Below are 20,334 nucleotides of genomic sequence, written 5' to 3'. Positions count from 1 at the left end.
GTGATTGTGATAGGCAGGGCCTTGTTCTAAGTTCTGAGAGAGACAAGTTTAGCTGTTCTCTTGTCCTACTGGCATGCCTGAGCGATGCCAGGGATCATGGCATCAATCACTGTGAGTTTAAGGCTGTGGTGTGGAAAGACCCTTCCTCAGGTCCTGTTAGGAGAGTCCAACTAGTGCTGTCACTTATAATACCAAAAGCCCTAGTCTTAGGACTAGGGAATGTGAACTGAACCCTGCTCCAGGCCTACAGGGTGGCTACAAGGTGTTCTGGAGATTTTGTTCTGAGGAGTCTAAGTCTAGAGAGGTGGAGGGTCTAAGTCCAGAGGGGGTCTAAGTCCAGAGAGACCAACCAGATAGATTCCAGTGACACTGAGAAATTTAGAACTGATTGTTACAGTCCTGGTGTTGCAGGGTACAGTGGGGTCATTTCCCAGATCTCCCAGATCTTCCAGGCGGAGCACAGACTTTTTAATGGGTTGCTTCTGGTGTTAGCCACCAGAAGCTAAGGTGAATGCGCCTCTCCCATGTAGAATGCATTGAGTGTAGCTCTGGGGCTAATGTCCAACAACTTTCACCATTGTAGGATGCAAGGATCTGTCCTTTGCCCCACATGCTGCCCTAACTGACTCTGATGCTGGTAGGAGCAGAACAGAGGTGTGTTGTGCAATTTTTCACTGCTGAATGTGGCACTCTGCAGGAATGGGGAAGGGCAAGGAAGCAACATGGCTCCCCTGCTCCAAGCCCAGCCATTTCTCAGATCCCCGTCAGCACCACTGGCTGAAGGAAAAGTCTGTGGGTGACTCTGGAATTCCTTCTCAGCTAAAACTGCAAGCAGTAGGGCATACTGCAATTTCTTCCCATCCTGCCATGGTAGATCGGTGGCTCACAGCCAGCAGCTGGTTGCATTGAATAGCTAGGTGGAGTGGTATCTCTGTCTTCTCTCCTTTTGTTCTACTGTGTCTTTGTTGTTGTTCCACTTCTTTAGACCTCTGAAAATGTGGACCTCCTTTTGTTTTCATATCCTAGAGCAGCTAAAGTTACTGTGGCTTCACCCTATTCAGCCATCTTTTGACTTCTAAACTTTGATATTATATCTTATTACCTTCAAAACAAATAATTCTGCACATAAAATTCAGTATATATTATTACTTACCCAAATTTTTAAATCTAAACAGTACATTGGGGATTGGTGTTTGGCACACAGGTTAAGATGCCCCTTGGAACACCTGACAGCCCATATCAGTGTGCTAGTGCTTGAGTCCTGGCTCCAATTCTCATCCAACTTCCTGCTGATTCACATTATGGGAGCCAACAGATAATTGTTTAAGTATTTGGGTCATTGCTGCCCATGTGAGAAACCCAGATGAAGTTTGGGTTTCAGCTGGTTTCAGCTGGGCCTAACCTTGGCTTTTGCTGTAATTTGAGGAGTGAGCCAATAGAAAGATCTCTCTGTGTCTGCCTCTCCATCTCTATGCTTTTCAAATAAAATAATAATAGAGATAAGATTTTTTTTGAAAGAGCAACTTAGTTTTCTATTGCTTTGTAACAAATCATCACAAACTTAATGACTTTAAACACCAATTTTTATGCTCTCAGCTTTGGAGAATCAGAAGGCTGGCATATTTTAGCTCAAGGTGAGTCTCAGAAAACTCAATTCAAACTATCTACTGTTTGTGTCCTCACATGCATATGTGGCAAAGGAAAGATGTATGTCCAAGCTCCATCAGTCTATTACCAAATCTCTCTTTCTTTTTTTGCACTTGTATGACTTCTATACTCATTGCTTTGTTAACTGTCAATTCTTCTCCTCAAGGGCTACAGTTGGAACCTTTCCACGTGGCTTCTTCTGTCTCAGGAGTAGAGAACATTCCTCGACTGGAATCCAGCTCCAAATCTCCCAACTTCTTCTGCCAAGACCAGACAATGAAAAGGCTCAGGTGTTCTGTGAGGCCCACTGGTATAATCGCCCTATTTAAAATTTTTATGTATTTACTTTCATTTTATTTGAAATATAGGGAGATAGACAGAGATGTTCCATCTGCTGATTCATCCCTCAAATGCCTGCCATAGTCAGGGCTGGGCCAGGCCAAAATCAGGTGCTTGGAACCCAATCCAAATCTACAATCGGGATGGCAGCAAACCAAACCCTTGAGTTATCGACTGCTGCCTCCCCAGGTGCTCATTAGCAGGATGCTGTGTCAGAAGCAGAGGAGCCAGGACTGGAACCCAAGGACTCCATTATGGGAGGCAGGTGTCCCAAGATGGGTGACTATAACCACTATACCAAACACTCACCATATACGTGGAGTCTAAAACATAGGTGATCTCATAGGATTTAAAAATGTAATGGTGGTTACCAGAAGCTGGAGATGGAAGTGGAGTGGGAAGGATAGGAAAGAGTCATTGATGTAGAGTTATAGTAGATGTGTGTAAGGCATTCTGGAATTTTATTGTATAGTAAGGTGATTATAGATAATGTACTGTATTTTTATCTACAAAGAAACAGAAGGTAGAATTTCTGGGTGTTTTCCCATAAAGAAATGTTAAATGTTTGAATGGATGTATTCACCCTGATTAGATATTACACAAAGTATGCTTTTAATGAAATATCACATAGGACCCTATAAATATGAAAAATTAAAAATCAACTTGTGATTATATTTATAGCTGCAATAATTATAGAGCGGGTATGATAAGAAAGAAGGAAGTGTTGGGAATCATCTTACAATTCTAACATACTTTTTTTTTTTTTTTTGACAGGCAGAGTTAGACAGTGAGAGAGAGAGAGAGAGACAGAGAGAAAGGTCTTCCTTCCGTTGGCTCACACCCCCAAATGGCTGCTACGGCCGGCGCGCTGCGCCAATCTGAAGCCAGGAGCCAGGTGTTTCCTCCTGGTCTCCCATGCGGGTGCTGGGGCCCAGGCACCTGGGCCATCCTCCACTGCCTTCCTGGGCCACAGCAGAGAGCTAGACTGGAAGAGGAGCAACCAGGACTAGAACCCAGCGACTATATGGGAATCATATTACAATTCTACTGACCACAAGGTCTTATGGAATAAAGAGAACATCAGCTTTAAAACCAGAAGGGAGGAAGTTTAAAAACCTAATCTTGTTTGTAGTAGATACTTAGTAAATATTTGTTGATTGAACTAAAAATGTGCAGATAAATGTACTAATGAATAAAAGAATGTTTAATTGAATCAACTACATTCCAAAACCTCTTGCCTCACTGAGGAAAAAAAGTGAAAGCATCAAATTCATGGATGCTTCCAAGAATGAAAATTAAAATAAAATGTCTTTGAAAGTAGCTGATACCCCATAAATTCCACCTGTTAGTAATCTTTTGGGAGCAGCATGTACATGAGCATACTCCTCCAGTAATGGCTTCTATTATCCCCACTTTGCTATAGCAGTCTATGCTGACATCAATGTGGATTCCATTTTTTCTTCTTTCTGCCTTGCTTACAGAGCCTATGGTTCTACTCATTTTTCAACATTAAAATCTGATAGATTTGATTGGCAGTATAGTATTTTCTTCCTTATGTTTGGTAAATTAATTGTGTCAATCAGGATCATAGGGGTTTCCAACAACAAACATACTTCTACATGTATCGCCATGCTATGTATCACATCTTGGCTATAAATCTCTTCCATGCTCCAGCACCCAGGTTGATGAAATGCCCCTCAATGAAACGCTGCTAGTCTCAGGGTAGAGAGAAAAGAACATGGTACAATCACTCAATGTGCTTAAAGCTTTTGTTCAAAGTGGCACTTGTATTTCATTGAGAAGCTAATGGACAGGAATGCATAATCCTCAGAAAGAGGAATAGCAAATATTTTTAAATTATCCATCACATTTTAGTAGTTATAGTAGAACGCTTTTTAAAAACTATTTATTTGTTTTTATTTGAAAGTCAGTTATAGAGACAAAGGGAGAGACACGATTGGTCCACTTCACAGGTGACTGCAACAGCAGGGGCTGGGGCAGGATGAAGCCAGGAGCCAGGAACTTCTTCTGGGTCTCCCATGTGGGTAACAGGAGCCCAAGCACTTAGGCCATCTTCCACTGCCTGCAGGGAGCTGGATCAGAAGTGAATCAGCCAGGAATCAAACCAGTGCCCACATGGAATGCTGGCCCCTAGCAGAGAACACTTTTTTATTCCTATAGTAAAATCCTTGAAGCAAGCACCTTTACAAAGAAAAGAAGTTTATCTATCTCATAACTCTGTAGGTACAAGGTTCAGGGACCTCATCTGGTGGTGGTGTTCATATTTGCAGAGTCCTGAGGCGGCACAGAGCATCACATGGCAGAGAGCAGGCCCACGTGTGCATGTGCCTCTCCAGTTTCTCTCCCTCTCCTTATACAGCCACCAGTATCCAGTCATGGGGGATCCCACGCAAATGACCCGATGACCCCATCCAATCCTAATCACTTCCCAAAGGCCCCCACCTCTAAATACTTCAGCTGGATTAGGTTTTAACCCTCTTAGCTACACCAATGGGAAATAGATTTCAGCACACTCAAATTGTATGCAAACCACAGCAGTAGCTGTCCTTATACTTTCCACTATTTCAGTTGTGCTGCTCATTTTTGCTTTGTGTTCAAAGTCTGTTTTATTGTCATCATAGTGTCGCTGGTTATGTGCTTTGAGATGTGTTGTCAAATAGTGACAATATTGCTCTGTTTTCAAAATTTATCTCATAAAATGCATTATTGTAAGATTGCAATGAAAAATAATACTCTGAAAAATATCACTTGATCATTTTCAAAATAATAATCCTAATTCACAAATCCATTTTAATGTAGGTCAACTGTTTTATTTATTTTATTTATTATCTTCTGTTCAGCACTTCAAAAATTACAAGGTAATTCTCTAGAAACCATGTTAGTCAATAGCATCTATTGTGGCATGAAGAGAGTAAAAAAGTACATTTACTTCATAATATTATTAATAGTTTATACATTTGATTTTTACTTCCAGGCAATTTCATACAAATTACACATACAAGTTCCAAGGATAGATAAATACTGTGTCATCAGTTATATTGCATTGGTTAAGGAAAGAAAAGATGCAAGGTACTTAATGGTCTCTATAAATGCAATCATTTCTGTATGCTTCCTTTGTTTCTTGATATCAAAAGGGTATTAAACATTTCAGAATATTAGAACAGAAGTGAACCATAAGCTATTATACTGTTACATTCATTGTGTATTGACCATAGGTCAGATTATTACCTCATCTCTAAAATAATTTTTTAAAGTACACAAAACAGGTCTTTCACTACATAAAGGGATTTCTTTGAGCAATCTTCAATGCTTCCTTAATGTTATCTGAGACATTAATGCCCCCTTGTGGTGAAATCTAGGCATTTGCAGTTGCTCTTCCTAAAGAAGACTTCAAGGTTGTCTGGCATAGGCAAGACCTTCCATTGGGTCACTTCGTATTTTGGGGCTCTCAGCTTATGTAAAAATGACCAAAAATAAGTCTGAAAATAGTTAAATATATTAATATTCATTGAAAAATTTTAACATGCACAAACACCATGGAATATAGTTCTAATTTTTAGAATGAGAGAGATTAAAAAATAGTAATTCATGATGTTAAAGATGGGTGTGCCATCTACTTATAGCACCGAACTTAAAGGTGTACAATAAGAAGCTTCTGGGGAAGCCAGTTCTTTGTGATTGTGACAAGCTCTTCTCAGTCACTAAGCTCCTCTGCTACTGGGAGGACTGGGAGCTGTTTCATCTTCCAAGCCATTCCAAGTTCCTTCTTCATATCCCACCCCACTCTGATTAGTCTTATGAACTAACAAACTCTTCAAAACATGCCTCTGAATTAAGATAAAAATTGTGTATCAGCACAGCATAGAGCTGGCTCTGTTTCATTTTCTTCTCTCCTCTGTTACTCTTGGTTCAATGTTAACCAAGAAAAACAATTGAAAATAAAAGAGTGCTTTAAACAGGAACTAGCATACAATAGGCAGTGTTCTTGAACTTCCACAGTTGTAAGCAGGATTTGAGGTACATACTAGCATACAGCTTCCTTAGATCTATACCCAAAGATTCTGATTAAGAGGGTTGAGTTTGGCTCTTGGGAATCTGAAACTCATTTCAGGTATTTCTAGAACCCTATGGATATGAAATATATTCTTAATCCTTGATGCAAATTAGCATTAACTGGGAGCTTTACAATTCTGATACCCAGGACCCATTCCAGATGAAAAGTTCAATTGAATTTTCTCAGAATATGTCCAGGCATCTCCTGCTGACTGTGCCATGCAGCCAGTTTTGAGAACCATGTTCTGAACACAAGAGGATCACAGGGATGTCCCCATTATACTATGACCTCCAGAGACATATCTGAAATTCAACAAATTTGAGAATATTGACTCAGTGCTCTGAGGGAGAGTGCATAGCAGAGGAGCTGTGGGTGTCTCAATGAATAATGGCCAATGTTATTCCAGTACACCTGAGTAGGGTGGTGTCTAGTGTTGTGGTAGACTCGAAGCAGAGCTGCATACGAAGTAATCAGCATCAGGTCTGCATTGCACAGTGCACCCAGAGTCTTATTTCCTTAGAATCACTAATGTTGAGACAGATGTGAAATGTTGTATCTGGATAACCTTTATTTGAAGCATCACACATAGATCTTAAATCAAGAATAATTTTCTGTGTCAAGGTGACATGGATCCTCCAAGCAAAAAAGGAATATTTCTTTATTATGATATAATTTCAAACAGCACAGTTTTTGATAGCCCATGATTTTGGGGAATAAAGTTTGTCAGCATGAAAGAGAACAATACTCAAAGAAGGGAAAATTTCATAGCTGCACTGTGTTCATGGGTATATATTGATTCTTTTTAACTTTGCAGCAGGTTTTATCTGTGCCTGTTAGTCCACCTTGATGAATGGAATTCTTAGTCTGAGCCAATTTTTTATCTAAGACATGGCATCTGCCCTCACCTGGGTGCTTCCAGAAAAAAGATGGAGCAGGGAAACGGGAGTGTTCACGACATGTCAGTGGGTAGATGTTATCCATGCACTAATTCAACAAAACCTAATTGAATGTGTACTATGTCCTGGGCCCTGGGAAGGTTACTAGAAATTCATTGATGAGCATAACTGAAGCTTCTGTCTTGAAAAGCCCATGAGAGCATTTCAGGCATGGAAAGCCAAGACACGGTGGCAAAAAATGTCCTACATGAAGGGTCTCTGTAAGTGAGACCCCAGTGGAAAGTAGCTATCAAAGAAGGATGTATTTTTCTCTAAAGGTAGGAGAGAACTTCCACTTTGCTTATGGCCTTGTCTAAATACTGATGGAGATTGTGGATTCAAAAGGCTTCCACTGCCTTGGCAGCTCATGTCAAGAGCCTCAGGTGATCACTGACATAATACATAAGCGTGTTAATTATTAAACTAACAGGAGTCACTGTACACTTACTCCTCATGCAGGACCACTGTGCTCAATGAGTTGTATTATTGAGAATGAACTGTAAGACTTGTTCTCAAACCATTTGTGTGTGTGCACACGCATAAACTGGTTGAAATCTTTACTCAGTAGAGAGTTGTTCTTCTGTGTATAAAGTTAATTGAAAATGAATCTTAATGGAGAATGGGACTGGGAATGGGAGAGGGAGGACGAGGTGGGGTATGGTGGGAAGAGTCACTGTATTCCTAAAGTTGTACTTACAAAATTTGTACTCCTTAAATAAAAGGTTTCTTTGGGGGAAAAAAAAAGATACTTAAATACTAGTTAATATTAACTACTTGGTTTCTTCCAAGAAAACAGATAAATGGCAATTACAGATGTTTACAGAAGTGCTGTAACTAAACTTAAAAATAAGGCACCATGGACAATTAGTGTAGTTCTGGATATTCAGGAACCTCAGAAAAATATCATCTGAGGTTATATACTAAAGAGAATTGGTGGGAGGATGGGGATAGCCAAGGGAGTTTGACAATAGAATCCTCTGTGTTCTAATCCAGGCTCTACCATTGACTGGGTGTCACTGAAACTCCAACTTGCAGTTTTCTCATTTGTAAAGTAAGGATAACAAAACAGAAACACATATTGGGTGCCAGACAGCATTCCATATGATAAGAATATATCAATGAACAAGAGACAAGGACCCAGGGCACCTGAATAACATGCATGATGTTGAGTACTTATTTGCAGAAAATAAATAACCAAAATAAGTAAGTAAATAATTGAGCATGTTTGGTAAGAAATGCAGACTGGTGGTGGGGAGTGGGGATTTCCAGGGAAGGAGACTTGGGAGAAGAGGTAAGGGAGATTCAATGATGTGATTCCCATCAGAACCCGTGGACAGCACAAGACACTGTCTGAGGAACATCACAGAAGTGGTACTTGCTATGTGGAAATCCCCCAGCCTCGTCAGCCAGGAGTTTGACCTCATGCAATATTTCCCCCTTCTGCTAACTTCCAGGAACCTTAGACAAGCTTTACATTTGATACCACAGCTCTTAACCCCTCACTTGAGAAGATTTCTGGGAAAGTCAGCAGGCATCAGTGTGTGGGAGAGGGTAAGGCAGAACTTTCTTTGGCTTATACTGTTCTACATTTCCCCATGTGTCGTCTGTCCACTATCTTTCCAGCCCAACTTCAAGTGAAACTTGATTAAAACAATGGTTCACAATACCTGCCCTTTTGCCCTTAACCCTCAAAAACACAGTAATGTGGAAAAATTTTTGCTTGTCATGCTTGCTAAGGGAGAAGGAATGTTTTGTGCTTTTGATGGTCAGAGTTCAAGAATTCTGAGTGGAGTGCAATGCATGGACCAATATAAGTTAATAACAAAAGTAATTGTTCTGTTCAAACTGCCAATAACTTTCTCTTGAGAAATACTGAATCAGAAAGATGGAGAGGTAGGCGTTTGGCTTAGTGATTGTGACAGTGGCCCATATTGGAATACCTGGGTTTTAATTTCTGGCTCTGGCTCTGGCTCCTGAATTCAACTTCCTGCTGATGCAGACCCCTGGGTGGTGATGGCTTGAGTAGTTGGGTACCTGTCATCTATGTGGAGACCTGGATTAAGTTCCCAGCCCCCAGCTTTTGCCCTGGCCAAGACCCATTGTGACCATTTGGGGAGTGAACTAGTGAATGGGAGATCATATGCACACGCTTTCTCTCCCTCACTCCTTCCTCAAGCTAATGAATTTTAAATTTTAATATACTTATATTTATTTAGAAATCAGAGAGACAGACACACATAGAGGCAGAGATCATCCATCTGCTGGTTCTCTCCCTCAATGCCTGCAACAACTGGAGCTGGACAAGCCAGGAACCCAGAACTTATTCTCAGTCTCCTGCATGAGGGGAGGGGCCCAGGTACTAGTGCTGTGCCTGGTGCCTCCCAAGTTTCACATCAGCTGGAGCTGGAGTTGGAAGCGGTACCAGGTTATGAACTCTGCTTCCTAATCACTGTGCCAAATCCCCACTCAAATTAACTAATTTTTTTTTAAAAAAGAAATGCTTATCACAGCATTTAACTATTTCAAAAACTCGATTTTGCTGTCCTCAAAACCTAGCTACCGCACTTGTTAAGATGTTCCTATTTTACTCTAAAACACTATAGAATATACAGTGTGATGTTATGTATGTGTTCATTTAATTTGCATTTTAGCGACAGACAATTGCTGTAATCAAAAATTTACAGTTCAGATACAGTACTTAATCCAGGTGATTGATTTAAGAACATAAGTTATTCAAATAACAGAAGTTTGAAGTTTGTTTATAAAATTATGTGATTAATAATCAGCACAATGATGATTGTAATGGGCTCTCACTAGTAAAAGTGGTGTCATTTCATATTTCTACATTGGCTATAAATGGTAGCATGTTCTTGCCCCTATGTATAAAATGGACACTTCAGTAATGAAGATGTCAAATGCTTAATTGCAAACTGTCTTGAATATCTAACAGGGATAAATTATGGTAACCTATATTACAACTCTTAGGTTTACACATGGAAGATATGAATATTTATGTTCACTAAAATGGACAGTGTTCATAATAGAAATCACACTCTTTATGATCCCCTAAATGAAATCAATCCAAATGCCCATCTGTGATGTAATAGATATGTAAATTTTACCATGTGCCTATTGTGGAGTGTTACACTAATAAAAATGCTTTCTGTTAATGGATTTTCAAACAGATTGGTTTCCTGTATGGGAAATCGGCTCTGAATTCTTCCATGTTCTCTGTACTGCTGTCTTTCATTATATGAAATTCTCTATATTCCAAGGTACATTTATATAAAGGAAAATTTGTGGTCATAAATGGCTGAAGTGTTACTCTATTTTAATTTATCTGAAGGTTTTCTGCATTGTTTTTTTTTTAAAGATTTATTTATTTATTTGAAAGTCAGAGTTACACAGAGAGAGACAGAGACAGAGACAGAGACAGGGAGGTCTTTCATCCAAAGGTTCACTCCCCAGATGGCCGCAATGGCTGTAGTTATGCCAATACGAAGCCAGGAGCCAGGAGCTTCTTCTGGGTCTCCCACATGGGTGCAGGGACCCAAGGACTTGGGCCATCTTCTGCTTTCCTGGGCCATAGCAGAGAGCTGGATCAGAAGTGGAGCAGCTGGGTCTCAAACTGGTGCCCATATAGGATGCCGGCGCTTCAGGCCAGGGCATTAACCCACTATGCCACAGCACCAGCCCCTGCATTGTTTCTTCTTAAAAAATATATATTTATTGAGTTATAATTCACATACCATACAATTTTCCCTTTTAAAGAATACAATCTAATTGTTTCTGGTATATTCATAAAGTTGTACAACCATCATCACAATCAATTTTAGGACACGTTCATCACTCAAGTAAGGCGCTCCATGGCCATCATAAGCCATTCCCAATTTCTCCCAACCCCACCTTACTCCCACCACCCCTTACCTAGTTTGTGTCCTAGTTTGTGAATTCTGGACACCCACTATTATTATTATTATGCCACAATTCACAATGGCTAAGATATGGGGTCTGCCATGGTGTCCATCAAGGAATGAATCAATAAAGAACATGTGCTATATACACAATGGAACACTATTCAACCATTTTTTAAAAAAGGACTGAAATCCTGTCATTTTGGACTACACAAACAAACCTATATTATAGTATTTGAAGTGAAATAAACCAGGCATTATCATGTGATCTCATTCGAACGTGAAATCTACAAAAACTGGACAGAGTAAAATGGTGGCCACACAGGCTTGGGTGGTTAGAGAGAGAGAGGAAGGTCAGGAGACATGGTCAAATTATATATAATTATGATTTGTTGGGGGGAAGAGGTGGAGGGAGTGTCTCTGTTTCCTTGAAGTGATGTATTACCACCAGCATTAATTTTCTCAGGCCAATTTATTTTGTATGGTTATCTGTGGGCTCTATGATATCTGCATAACTTGAATTACTTGTTTAGAGTCATGGATATGTAGTTTAATTTTATGTAGATAATAATAAAAATAGATTTTGTATATTACCTTTCTTAGGAAACAATCTCAAATATTAAAATGTAAATAGATGGGATAGTGCTGTGGCATAGCCAGTAAAGCTGCCACCCAAAGTGCCAGCATCCCAAATGGGCACCAGTTTGTGTCCCCGCTGCTGCACATCCAATCCAGCTCCCTGATAATGCACCTGAGAAAGCAATGCTTCGAAGATGGCCCACGAGGTTGGGTCCCTGAACCCACATGGAAGGCCTGGAAGAAGCTCCTGGCTCCTGACTTTGGAACAGCTCAGCCCTGGCGGCTGTGGCTATCTAGGGAGTGAACCAGCAGATGGAAGCCTTCTTTCTCTCTGCCTCTCTGTAACTCTGCCTTTCAAATAAATAAAGTCTTTTAAAAAGTTATGCTTTAAAAAATAAAATAAAATGTAAATAGGAAACACTCTTGCAAGCATTATTAAATTTGGCTGAACTCAAGACAGCCATAATTGCACAACACACATTCACTCAAGCAGGAAGGAGCACTCACACTTAGGAATGCCTTTTATTGTCTGATTAGTTTCAATTCTCCATTGTCTCAACTGATTTCTCAATATTATAGCTATCAGATGGATTTACTTTAAAGAATGTTATTTGGAAACTGCTCAGAAAATGTTGACAAAAGCAATCTTAATCACGCCCCCCACCCCCCACATGAGTCCTTTTCTAGCGCAAAAGGAATAAAAAGACCAGCTTTTACTCGGCCACCATATCCAACCACTGCTGTGGTTCAGTGAATACTTTATTTTCCCACTTGAACTTGAGCTCTTCTGCAAGGTCATTCCTGCCGATCTTGCGAAGATGACGAGCCAGCAGGCGAAGTTTGTCGGTAGACGTTGGGAGCGATTTTTTCCAGAAGCAAAGAAGTTCATGGATTTGTTCTGTGAGATCATCAGGATGTTTGAGTTTGATGAGCTGAACAGTGGTGTGGCGCAGAGGGAGGGAGGAGGAAAGAGACTCAGCATTTTCTTCTAAGAGCTCCTCCGCCAGCCAGTGCAGCAAGTTATCCCAAAGGGCTTCTGTGGGGCACATGCAGAACACCCGGTGTTAGGTCCCTTCCTTGGGGAATGTGCTACTTCAACCCTCTGCACCAGTTTATAGGAAATCCCCCTGTTCTCTGTTTTTGGCCTCTGAGCAGTAGAAAGATACATGATGACCCAAGTGGAAAATTGAGGCCTCTGGATCCTTGCCATTGCTGAACTCATCTCCACCAAGGGTAACAGCTCTTGCAAAGGGTTAGAAATGCTTCCTAAACTTGAACATACTTCAGACCTGAAAGGGATTGTTAAAATGGTTTTCAGGCCTCAGCCCACAGAGCTTAACTGAGTAAGACTAGAATGGGGGACAACACTTGGCATTTTTAATAAGCGCCCCATGGATGCTAATGTATTATTACTGAATTGCATTCCTTACTCTTCCATGGCCTCTATTCCTTTGATCCTGCTTAATATGCTGTTTGCCTCCATCAACAATACAGCAATTTGTTTGGTGCCCCCAGTCATTGAATCATCCCCTACATGGTTTCATACACTTCAGGACCAGGAATGCTCCAAATGATCAGCTATATACATCAATGATGGTCTTCCATTCACCTTTATATATGTTGTCCTCTTTGATTTCATTCTTAATTTGTCAACCTGCACCTTGCTTTAGAAAACCCCTACTCAACTGCCCGAGTATATGAAAATGTGTTGAATGTGATCAACAAACGCTATGCTGTTTTAGACAGTTTGTACACCTAGTAGCTTACAAATCCATTTAAAATGTCTTTTCCTAAACTCAATTCAAATTTTCCCATAATAATAAAACTTTTCTCCCATTCTTCAGCCCCAATCTCACGCTTATTTTATTTCACGCAGCTGATGTCTATTTCTCCTACTTTACCCAGAAGCATTTAACCCAAGTTTTTGTAACTTCATTTTAATTTCAAAATCATTTTCTTACACAATCTGACTACTCTGTTTGTCAGAATTCTATCCTCTACAGTGTATTTCATCAGATACTTTCCCTTCCACCTATCTCTTGACTCCCTCCTCCCCACAGTTCCCTCTCTGTTCTTCTTGCATACCCCTCTTTCCTGGGTTCTGCTGTGCATTCTCATCTCCTTCTTTCACAGTAAAATCCTTTAACAGGTAATGTGAATCAGAGGCCTCAGTTCTTTACCATCGACTCACCACTTGAACCCTTTTGCGGCTCTATACCCACTTTCAGAACAGTATTGAAGCCCTTAGTTCAAATCTTTCTGTAGCCCTCCTAATTACTACTTACAGGAATTGAGACTTAGCATCTCTGACTTCAATGGAGCATTCCACTCCTATATTTGGATAATACGGCCTCCCTTGCTTCTTCTAATCCTTCTCTTGCCCACTTGCTGAATCCCTTTCTCCTGATACTGATCAATTACTGCCTCCCGACTTGCACATCCTCTATTTGTTTCCACTTCTCTCAATGAATTTACCAGGTTTTACTGATGTACCACTTCTTTTGTTCAAAATATCCCAAATCTACTATGTCTTCTTTGACTTTATCCCCAATTAGTGTATTCATTCAACTGAGTAATCTAAAACGTGAGATATTATTTGAATTTCTTATGGACAATCACTTCTTATCCCTTGCTCCAAGTCCTAGTGGCTAACTGCAAACCCTCAAACATGTCTTCTGCTTTACAGCCTTATAGACGCAATCTTAATCCTGCCCCACTTATCTCTTTCCTATAACATTAAAGGAGCCAGAATTCCAACTTGTATTCCTGCCATAGGTTTTGAGTAAGTTTAGCCTTCCACACATCTTATACAGAGTTTTGCAAGTTCATTCTGATGTTATAAGCTCCTGTCAATAAATCTCTTAGAGGGTTCTCTTATTGTCTAAACTTTTGAATTCAGCATTTAAAACTTTTAATATTTCTATCCTCTTCAGAGTGTCTAACTTCATCTGTCATCATCCTTCCTACAGCAGTTATGATGACACTAGTCTGTAAGAGGATTCCTTTGGGGAACAATATCTCCCAGCTGTGTGTCAACCTGGGGCTTCTTACACATATGGAGGGCCATTAAGCAGGTTCAATATCCTGCACTCAAAATGTTTGGGACTAGTTCTGAATTTTGAAACTTCAGATTTTGGAACACTCACACATATGCAATGAGATGTCTTGAGGATGGGACCAAGTCTAAAAATGAAATTTATTCACATTCCACATATACTTTATACACATAACCTAAAGGTAGTTTTATACAGTATTTATAGGAAGTCTGTGTTTGACATTGATCAGCTATGAGATCAGGAATGGAATTTTCCACTTGTGGAATCATGTTAGTCTTCAAAAAGTTTCAGATTTTGGAATACTTTAAATTTTGAATTTTCAGGTTAAGGATGTTCAACCTGTGTGTTTGTGCTCTTTGGTGATTACTGACAAGGACCATGGTTGTGCCTTTGTTTGAACATCGAATTCTTCAAACATTAACACTATTGAACTTGCTGAACTTCCATGCATTGCTATTGTTGTTATTTTTCCTATATCACCTACTCTCCTTTTCAAAAATTTGTATTGGACCTGAGAGGGTATATTACACTAGGATTTATTGCCATGCTACTCCTTATGTAGTTCAGTAGGACTTGGGCATTTTCCATAGAGGTAACCTTTGATTGGAATTCTATGCCATGCATTGTTCTGCTTTTGCTTTTAAGGAAATTCATTTTGAGATGTTAGTAGCTACTAACACAGTGACTTACTGGTCTTCATTGAGTGTGCTTTGATTTCCGTATCAGGCCCACAAAAGTGTCAAAATTCTATCATGAGATCTGCATTATTTTTATGAAACTAAATGTTGTGTGACTACAACTAAATATTACATGTTTCCTTTGTGGTTTCATACTTCAAATATAGCGACCTCAACTGCTGGATTGAAGGGACCACACTCAAAGACTTACAATTTAATAGTCAGCATTCCATAACAAACTGCAGTTGTTTACTCACCAAACCAAGCACTTTCTTGTTATCCAAGTAAAACAATGAACAGTAAGTTTCATATTTCTTACAAATTTCAATATAACTTTAATTACTTGCATATTTGAGAATGCTATTTGGCTTATATGTATATGGCTTACAAAGGAAAAATCTATTAGGCTGATAAAAATGATTAATTGAAAAATCACTTTCATTGTTTTTATGAAAGGATTTATGCATACATAAAATACAAGAGGCAAAATTATTATGATGACAGTGAAAACATTCCTTACCTAAAGGATCTGCAGAAATTCTTCTAGTGCTCCGTGGACGGTTGATGAATTTTTCATGCTATGGGGAAAAGAGAGTAAACAGAAGAAAGTATTCACTGGTCAACATGTTGCACTCAAAATTCATCTGAGCCTCTCTCCTACTTGGAAGAAGTACTCGGTTGTACACTTTGCAAAATTAGACTTTTATTTGTGTGTGCATGTTCAGCAATTGTTTTCCTAAAAGACTGGAGAGTACATTAACCCAACTCTTTCATCAAATTTAAATTTAAGAATGCAAATTTGAACATGATTATTACAATAACCTGAATGCAAAACACACAGGTTCCAAGTAAAATTTAAAACGTTGGAAGTGGCCAGCGCCGCAGCTCATATGCTAATCCTCCACCTAGTGGCGCCAGCACACCGGGTTCTAGTCCCGGTTGGGGAACCGGATTCTGTCCCGGTTGCCCCTCTTCCAGGCCAGCTCTCTGCTGTGGCCCGGGAAGGCAGCAGAGGATGGCCCAAGTGCTTGGGCCCTGCACCCCATGGGAGACCAGGAGAAGCACCTGGCTCCTGCCTTCGGATAGGCGCGGTGCGCTGGCCGCAGCGCGCCAGCTGTGGCGGTCATTGGAGGGTGAACCAACGGCAAAGGAAGACCTTTCTCTCTGTCTCTCTCTCTCACTGTCCACTCTGCCTGTCAAAATAAATAAATAAAACCATCACTTTATCAAAAATTAATCATTAACCTAATCATCATTTTCTATGTGGGTTGTAGAGTAGTTTGTTCGCAGCTAATGTGGGATGGTGGTGGCAAGAGCACTAAACAGATAAATAAAAACATGTAGGTTTGGATACTGAGTCAGTAGTTGCGTACCAGTGTCACTTTCGAAAATGCATTTAGTGTCAATTCTGAAATGTGTTTACTGAAACCTACATCACAAAAACTTGTATACAAGTGTTCACTGCACCTTTAGTTGTACTAGCCCAACACTGGAAATAACTGAAATGTTTTTCAATAAGTGAATGATTAAACAAAGTATAGTACATGCCAGTCACAGCACATGACTCAGTAATAGTGAGTGCATGCAGCAACTTGCAAGGGTTTGGGGGTGTTACTGCAAGTAAAAAAATTTAGTCTCAAATGTTACATAATCTGTTTCCTTTTATATAGAATTTTTGAAATTGAAAAATTATAAAAATGTAGAACAGCTTAGCAGCAATTGCTAGTTTTAGGGTTGGTGGAGAATGACTAAAAATAGAATTTTGTGGTGATAAAATACTTCTGCATCTTGGTTACACAAATCTGCACACATGATAAACTAGCACAGAACTATACACATCCATTGTATCATATTGACTTTGTGGTTTTGACATTGTTCTATAGTTATATAAGAGATAATCATTGAGGAAAACTGGGTAACGAAAGCATGAAACCTCTCTGTACTATTTTTGCAACTTCCTGTGAATCTGTAATTCTTTAGATCCTTTAAAAAAAGCATACTTCACATGAGTGACACAGATGATATAAATGCTATATGTTCCTGTATGGCCCACAGGTTCTCACTGAGTACTCCATACAACTTAGTTGAATCTGAATACTATATTTTGTGGGCATTCTTATCAGAGACCTTGCATATACATGGAAGCATACAAAACTTCCAATAAGAAGCTTTAATGTTCAATGATTGTTTTTAGCCTTTGTCTCCACTGTTGAGGTGTAATGTTTTTTTCCTTCGTATTAATTGTTGAACTCTTTTTTTTAACTTTTATTTAATGAATATAAATTTCCAAAGTACGATTTATAGATTACAATGGCTTCCCCCACATACCGTCCCTCCCACCCACTACCCTCCCCTTTCCCACTCCCTCTCCCCTTCCATTCACATCAAGATTCATTTTCGATTATCTTAATATACAGAAGATCAGCTTAGTATACATTAAGTAAGGATTTCAACAGTTTGCTCTCACACAGAAACATAAAGTGAAAAATAATAGATGATTTTTTTAAATGATGATGAAATCAGATCAGACCTATTGTCATGTTTAATCCCAGTGAGAGTCAAGTTGGGAGTTGATAATTTCTTTTTTTTTTTTTTTTTTTTTTTTTTTTTTTTTACAGAGGATCAGTTTAGTATACATTAAGTAAAGATTTCAACAGTTTGCACCCCCATAGAAACACAAAGTGAAATATATTGTTTGAGTACTCGTTATAGCATTAAATCTCAATACACAGCACATTAAGGACAGAGATCCTACATGAGGAGTAAGTGCACAGTGACTCCTGTTGTTGACTTTACCAATTGACACTCCTGTCTATGGCATCAGTAGTCTCCCTATGCTCCGGTCATGAGTTTCCAAGGCTATGGAAGCCCTCTGAGTTCTCCGATTCTTATCTTGTTTAGACAAGGTCATAGTCAAAGTGGAGGTTCTCTCCTCCCTTCAGAGAAAGGTACCTCCTTCTTTGATGGCCTGTTCTTTCCACTGGGATCTCACTCGCAGAGATCTTTTGCCAGAGTGTCTTGGCTTTCCATGCCTGAAATACTCTCATGGGCTTTTCAGCCAGCTCCGAATGCCTTTAGGGCTGATTCTGAGGCCAGAGTGCTATTTAGGACATCTGCCATTCTTTAATTAGTATAAGTTTATACTTATGAGTATAAAGTAAACTGAGAAAGATCTTTGTAAAACTTGAGAGTGGGAATAGGACAGGGAGGAGGAAGAAGAGTTGGAGCATGGATGGGAAGGAAGGTAGGGTGGGAAGTATCACTATGTTCCTAAATCTGTATATATGAAATACATATATATAGATAGATATGATATATACACATATATCTAGATCTAGATCTAGATCTATATATGCTTGGTACTGTGGTACAGGGTTTAAGCCATCATCTGCAGTGCCAGCATCCCATATGAGTGCCAGATCAAGTCTTGGCTACTCCACTTCTGATCCACTCCCTGCTATTGTGCCTGGGAAAGTAGCAAAGGATGGACAGAGTGCTTGGACCCTTGCATCCAAGTGGGAGACCCAAATGAAGCTCCTGGCCTCACCCTAGCCTACCTCTGGCCATTGTGGCCATTTGGGAAGTAAACCAGAAAACGGAAGATAACTGTGTGTGTGTGTGTCCCTTTCAGTAATTCTAACTTTCAAATAACTAAGCAAATAAATGAATTTTTTTAAAAAATAAATTTTAATGGAAAAATTGTGAAACCCAGCATAAGTTCAAGTACATTATATGGTAGCACTATAAAAGACATGCATACAATTTTTGATGCATTAACTATGTGTTAGAATCCTTTAAAAAAATTGAGAAGCAACAGTTTAAATAATGCAACAGATTCTGCCATTCAAGTCAAAGGGTCCATGTCTGTGTTGAGCCTGGGGCAAGTGTTATGCATGAATTTTTTTTTCTTTTCTTTACATGAACAGTTTTTCCCTCTTATTCACTTTTTGTTCCCAGATGTCTCATAGCATCATGATCCTCTTGAGAGTGTTTCTGGTGTTTAGATATATGCATTTTGTCACACACATGAAAATTCAGGCCTAGTGTTTCATTTGACACACATCAGCCAAGTGCTGTGTTGTGACAGCACTGCAACAGCAGAAGCCAGGTGGATCGGAAGCCAGGATCCAGGAGCTTCTTCCGGGTCTCCACGTGGGATGCAGGCACCACAGGTACACCTCAGTACCAGCCTCCCATATTCTTAGTTTTGAGACTCAGGTTAATTTCTTGCCCCAGAAATTACTTCTGCTGCCCAGCAACTAACCTAAGCTGCTTATTTCTCTCCCTTCTTATCTGATATGTCTGAAACTCTCTTAAATTAGCCTGCTTCATATAACTTAAAAATCACTTTCTTCTTGGTTTTCTCATCTGCATTCCATAAAAACAGACCAATGAACAACAACCAACCAAAAAGAAGCAAGTGTGGAGGATGGGGAAAGTCTTACTCTTTTCCTCCATGACAGTTGAGAAGATCAAGGCTCAAGATCAGCAGGTGTCCTTTGAGACCCACATTGATAAAATTGGTAAATAAAATTGATAAAATTGATAATGCACTTATCATAGCACAATACATTATTCTCATGTTTATGGTGATGATGGTGTAAACAAATCTACTGTGTTTCCAGTTGTATAAAAGCATAGCAATACAGTTATGTAAAGGACATAATACTCAATAATGATAACAAATGACGATGTCATTGGTTTATCTATTGTTATATTTACACTATAATTTTAATTGACAGTATTTATATCTATTTATGGGGTTCAGTGTGACTCAATATTTGTATAAAAGTGTAATGCTCAAATAAGGTTAATTAGCATTTCAATCTCTAATATTTATCATTATATTTTTATTTGAAAGGCAGAGACACACCGAGAAACAGATAGATATACAGGGTTGGGAGAGATTTTCCATTGGATAATTCACTTCCCCAATACTGGCAACAGTCAGGGCTGGGTCATGCTAAATCCAGAAGCTGAGAACTCAATCTGGATCTCCCACATGGATGGCAAGGACCCAAGTAACTGAACCATTACCTGCCCCAACCCCACCCCACGCAGAGTGCTCATTACCAGGAAGCTGAATAGGAAACAGAACATGCACTCAAACAC

At 39.5% G+C, this 20,334-nt stretch overlaps 1 protein-coding gene across 3 annotated transcripts in view; it reads right to left on the bottom strand.

The window, feature by feature from the left end:
* Positions 1 to 11,996: 11,996 nt before the first annotated feature.
* The window catches only part of DTHD1 (death domain containing 1), a 127,318-nt gene continuing 118,980 nt past the window's right edge, over positions 11,997 to 20,334 (bottom strand). For all 3 annotated transcript variants that reach the window (XM_070069634.1, XM_070069633.1, XM_070069632.1), the window contains 2 exons: positions 15,743 to 15,800; positions 11,997 to 12,525 (listed from right to left, as the gene is read on the bottom strand). In XM_070069634.1, coding sequence (XP_069925735.1) covers positions 12,203 to 12,525; positions 15,743 to 15,800 — 381 coding nt within the window. In that variant the 3' untranslated portion in view covers positions 11,997 to 12,202. The remainder of the gene's footprint in view (positions 12,526 to 15,742; positions 15,801 to 20,334) is intronic.

This window comes from Oryctolagus cuniculus, chromosome 2 (assembly GCF_964237555.1).
Source record: "Oryctolagus cuniculus chromosome 2, mOryCun1.1, whole genome shotgun sequence".
Lineage (NCBI taxonomy): Eukaryota > Metazoa > Chordata > Mammalia > Lagomorpha > Leporidae > Oryctolagus > Oryctolagus cuniculus.
Note: the sequence above shows the minus strand (reverse complement) of the source record. Positions and strands in the feature narration are given on the sequence as shown.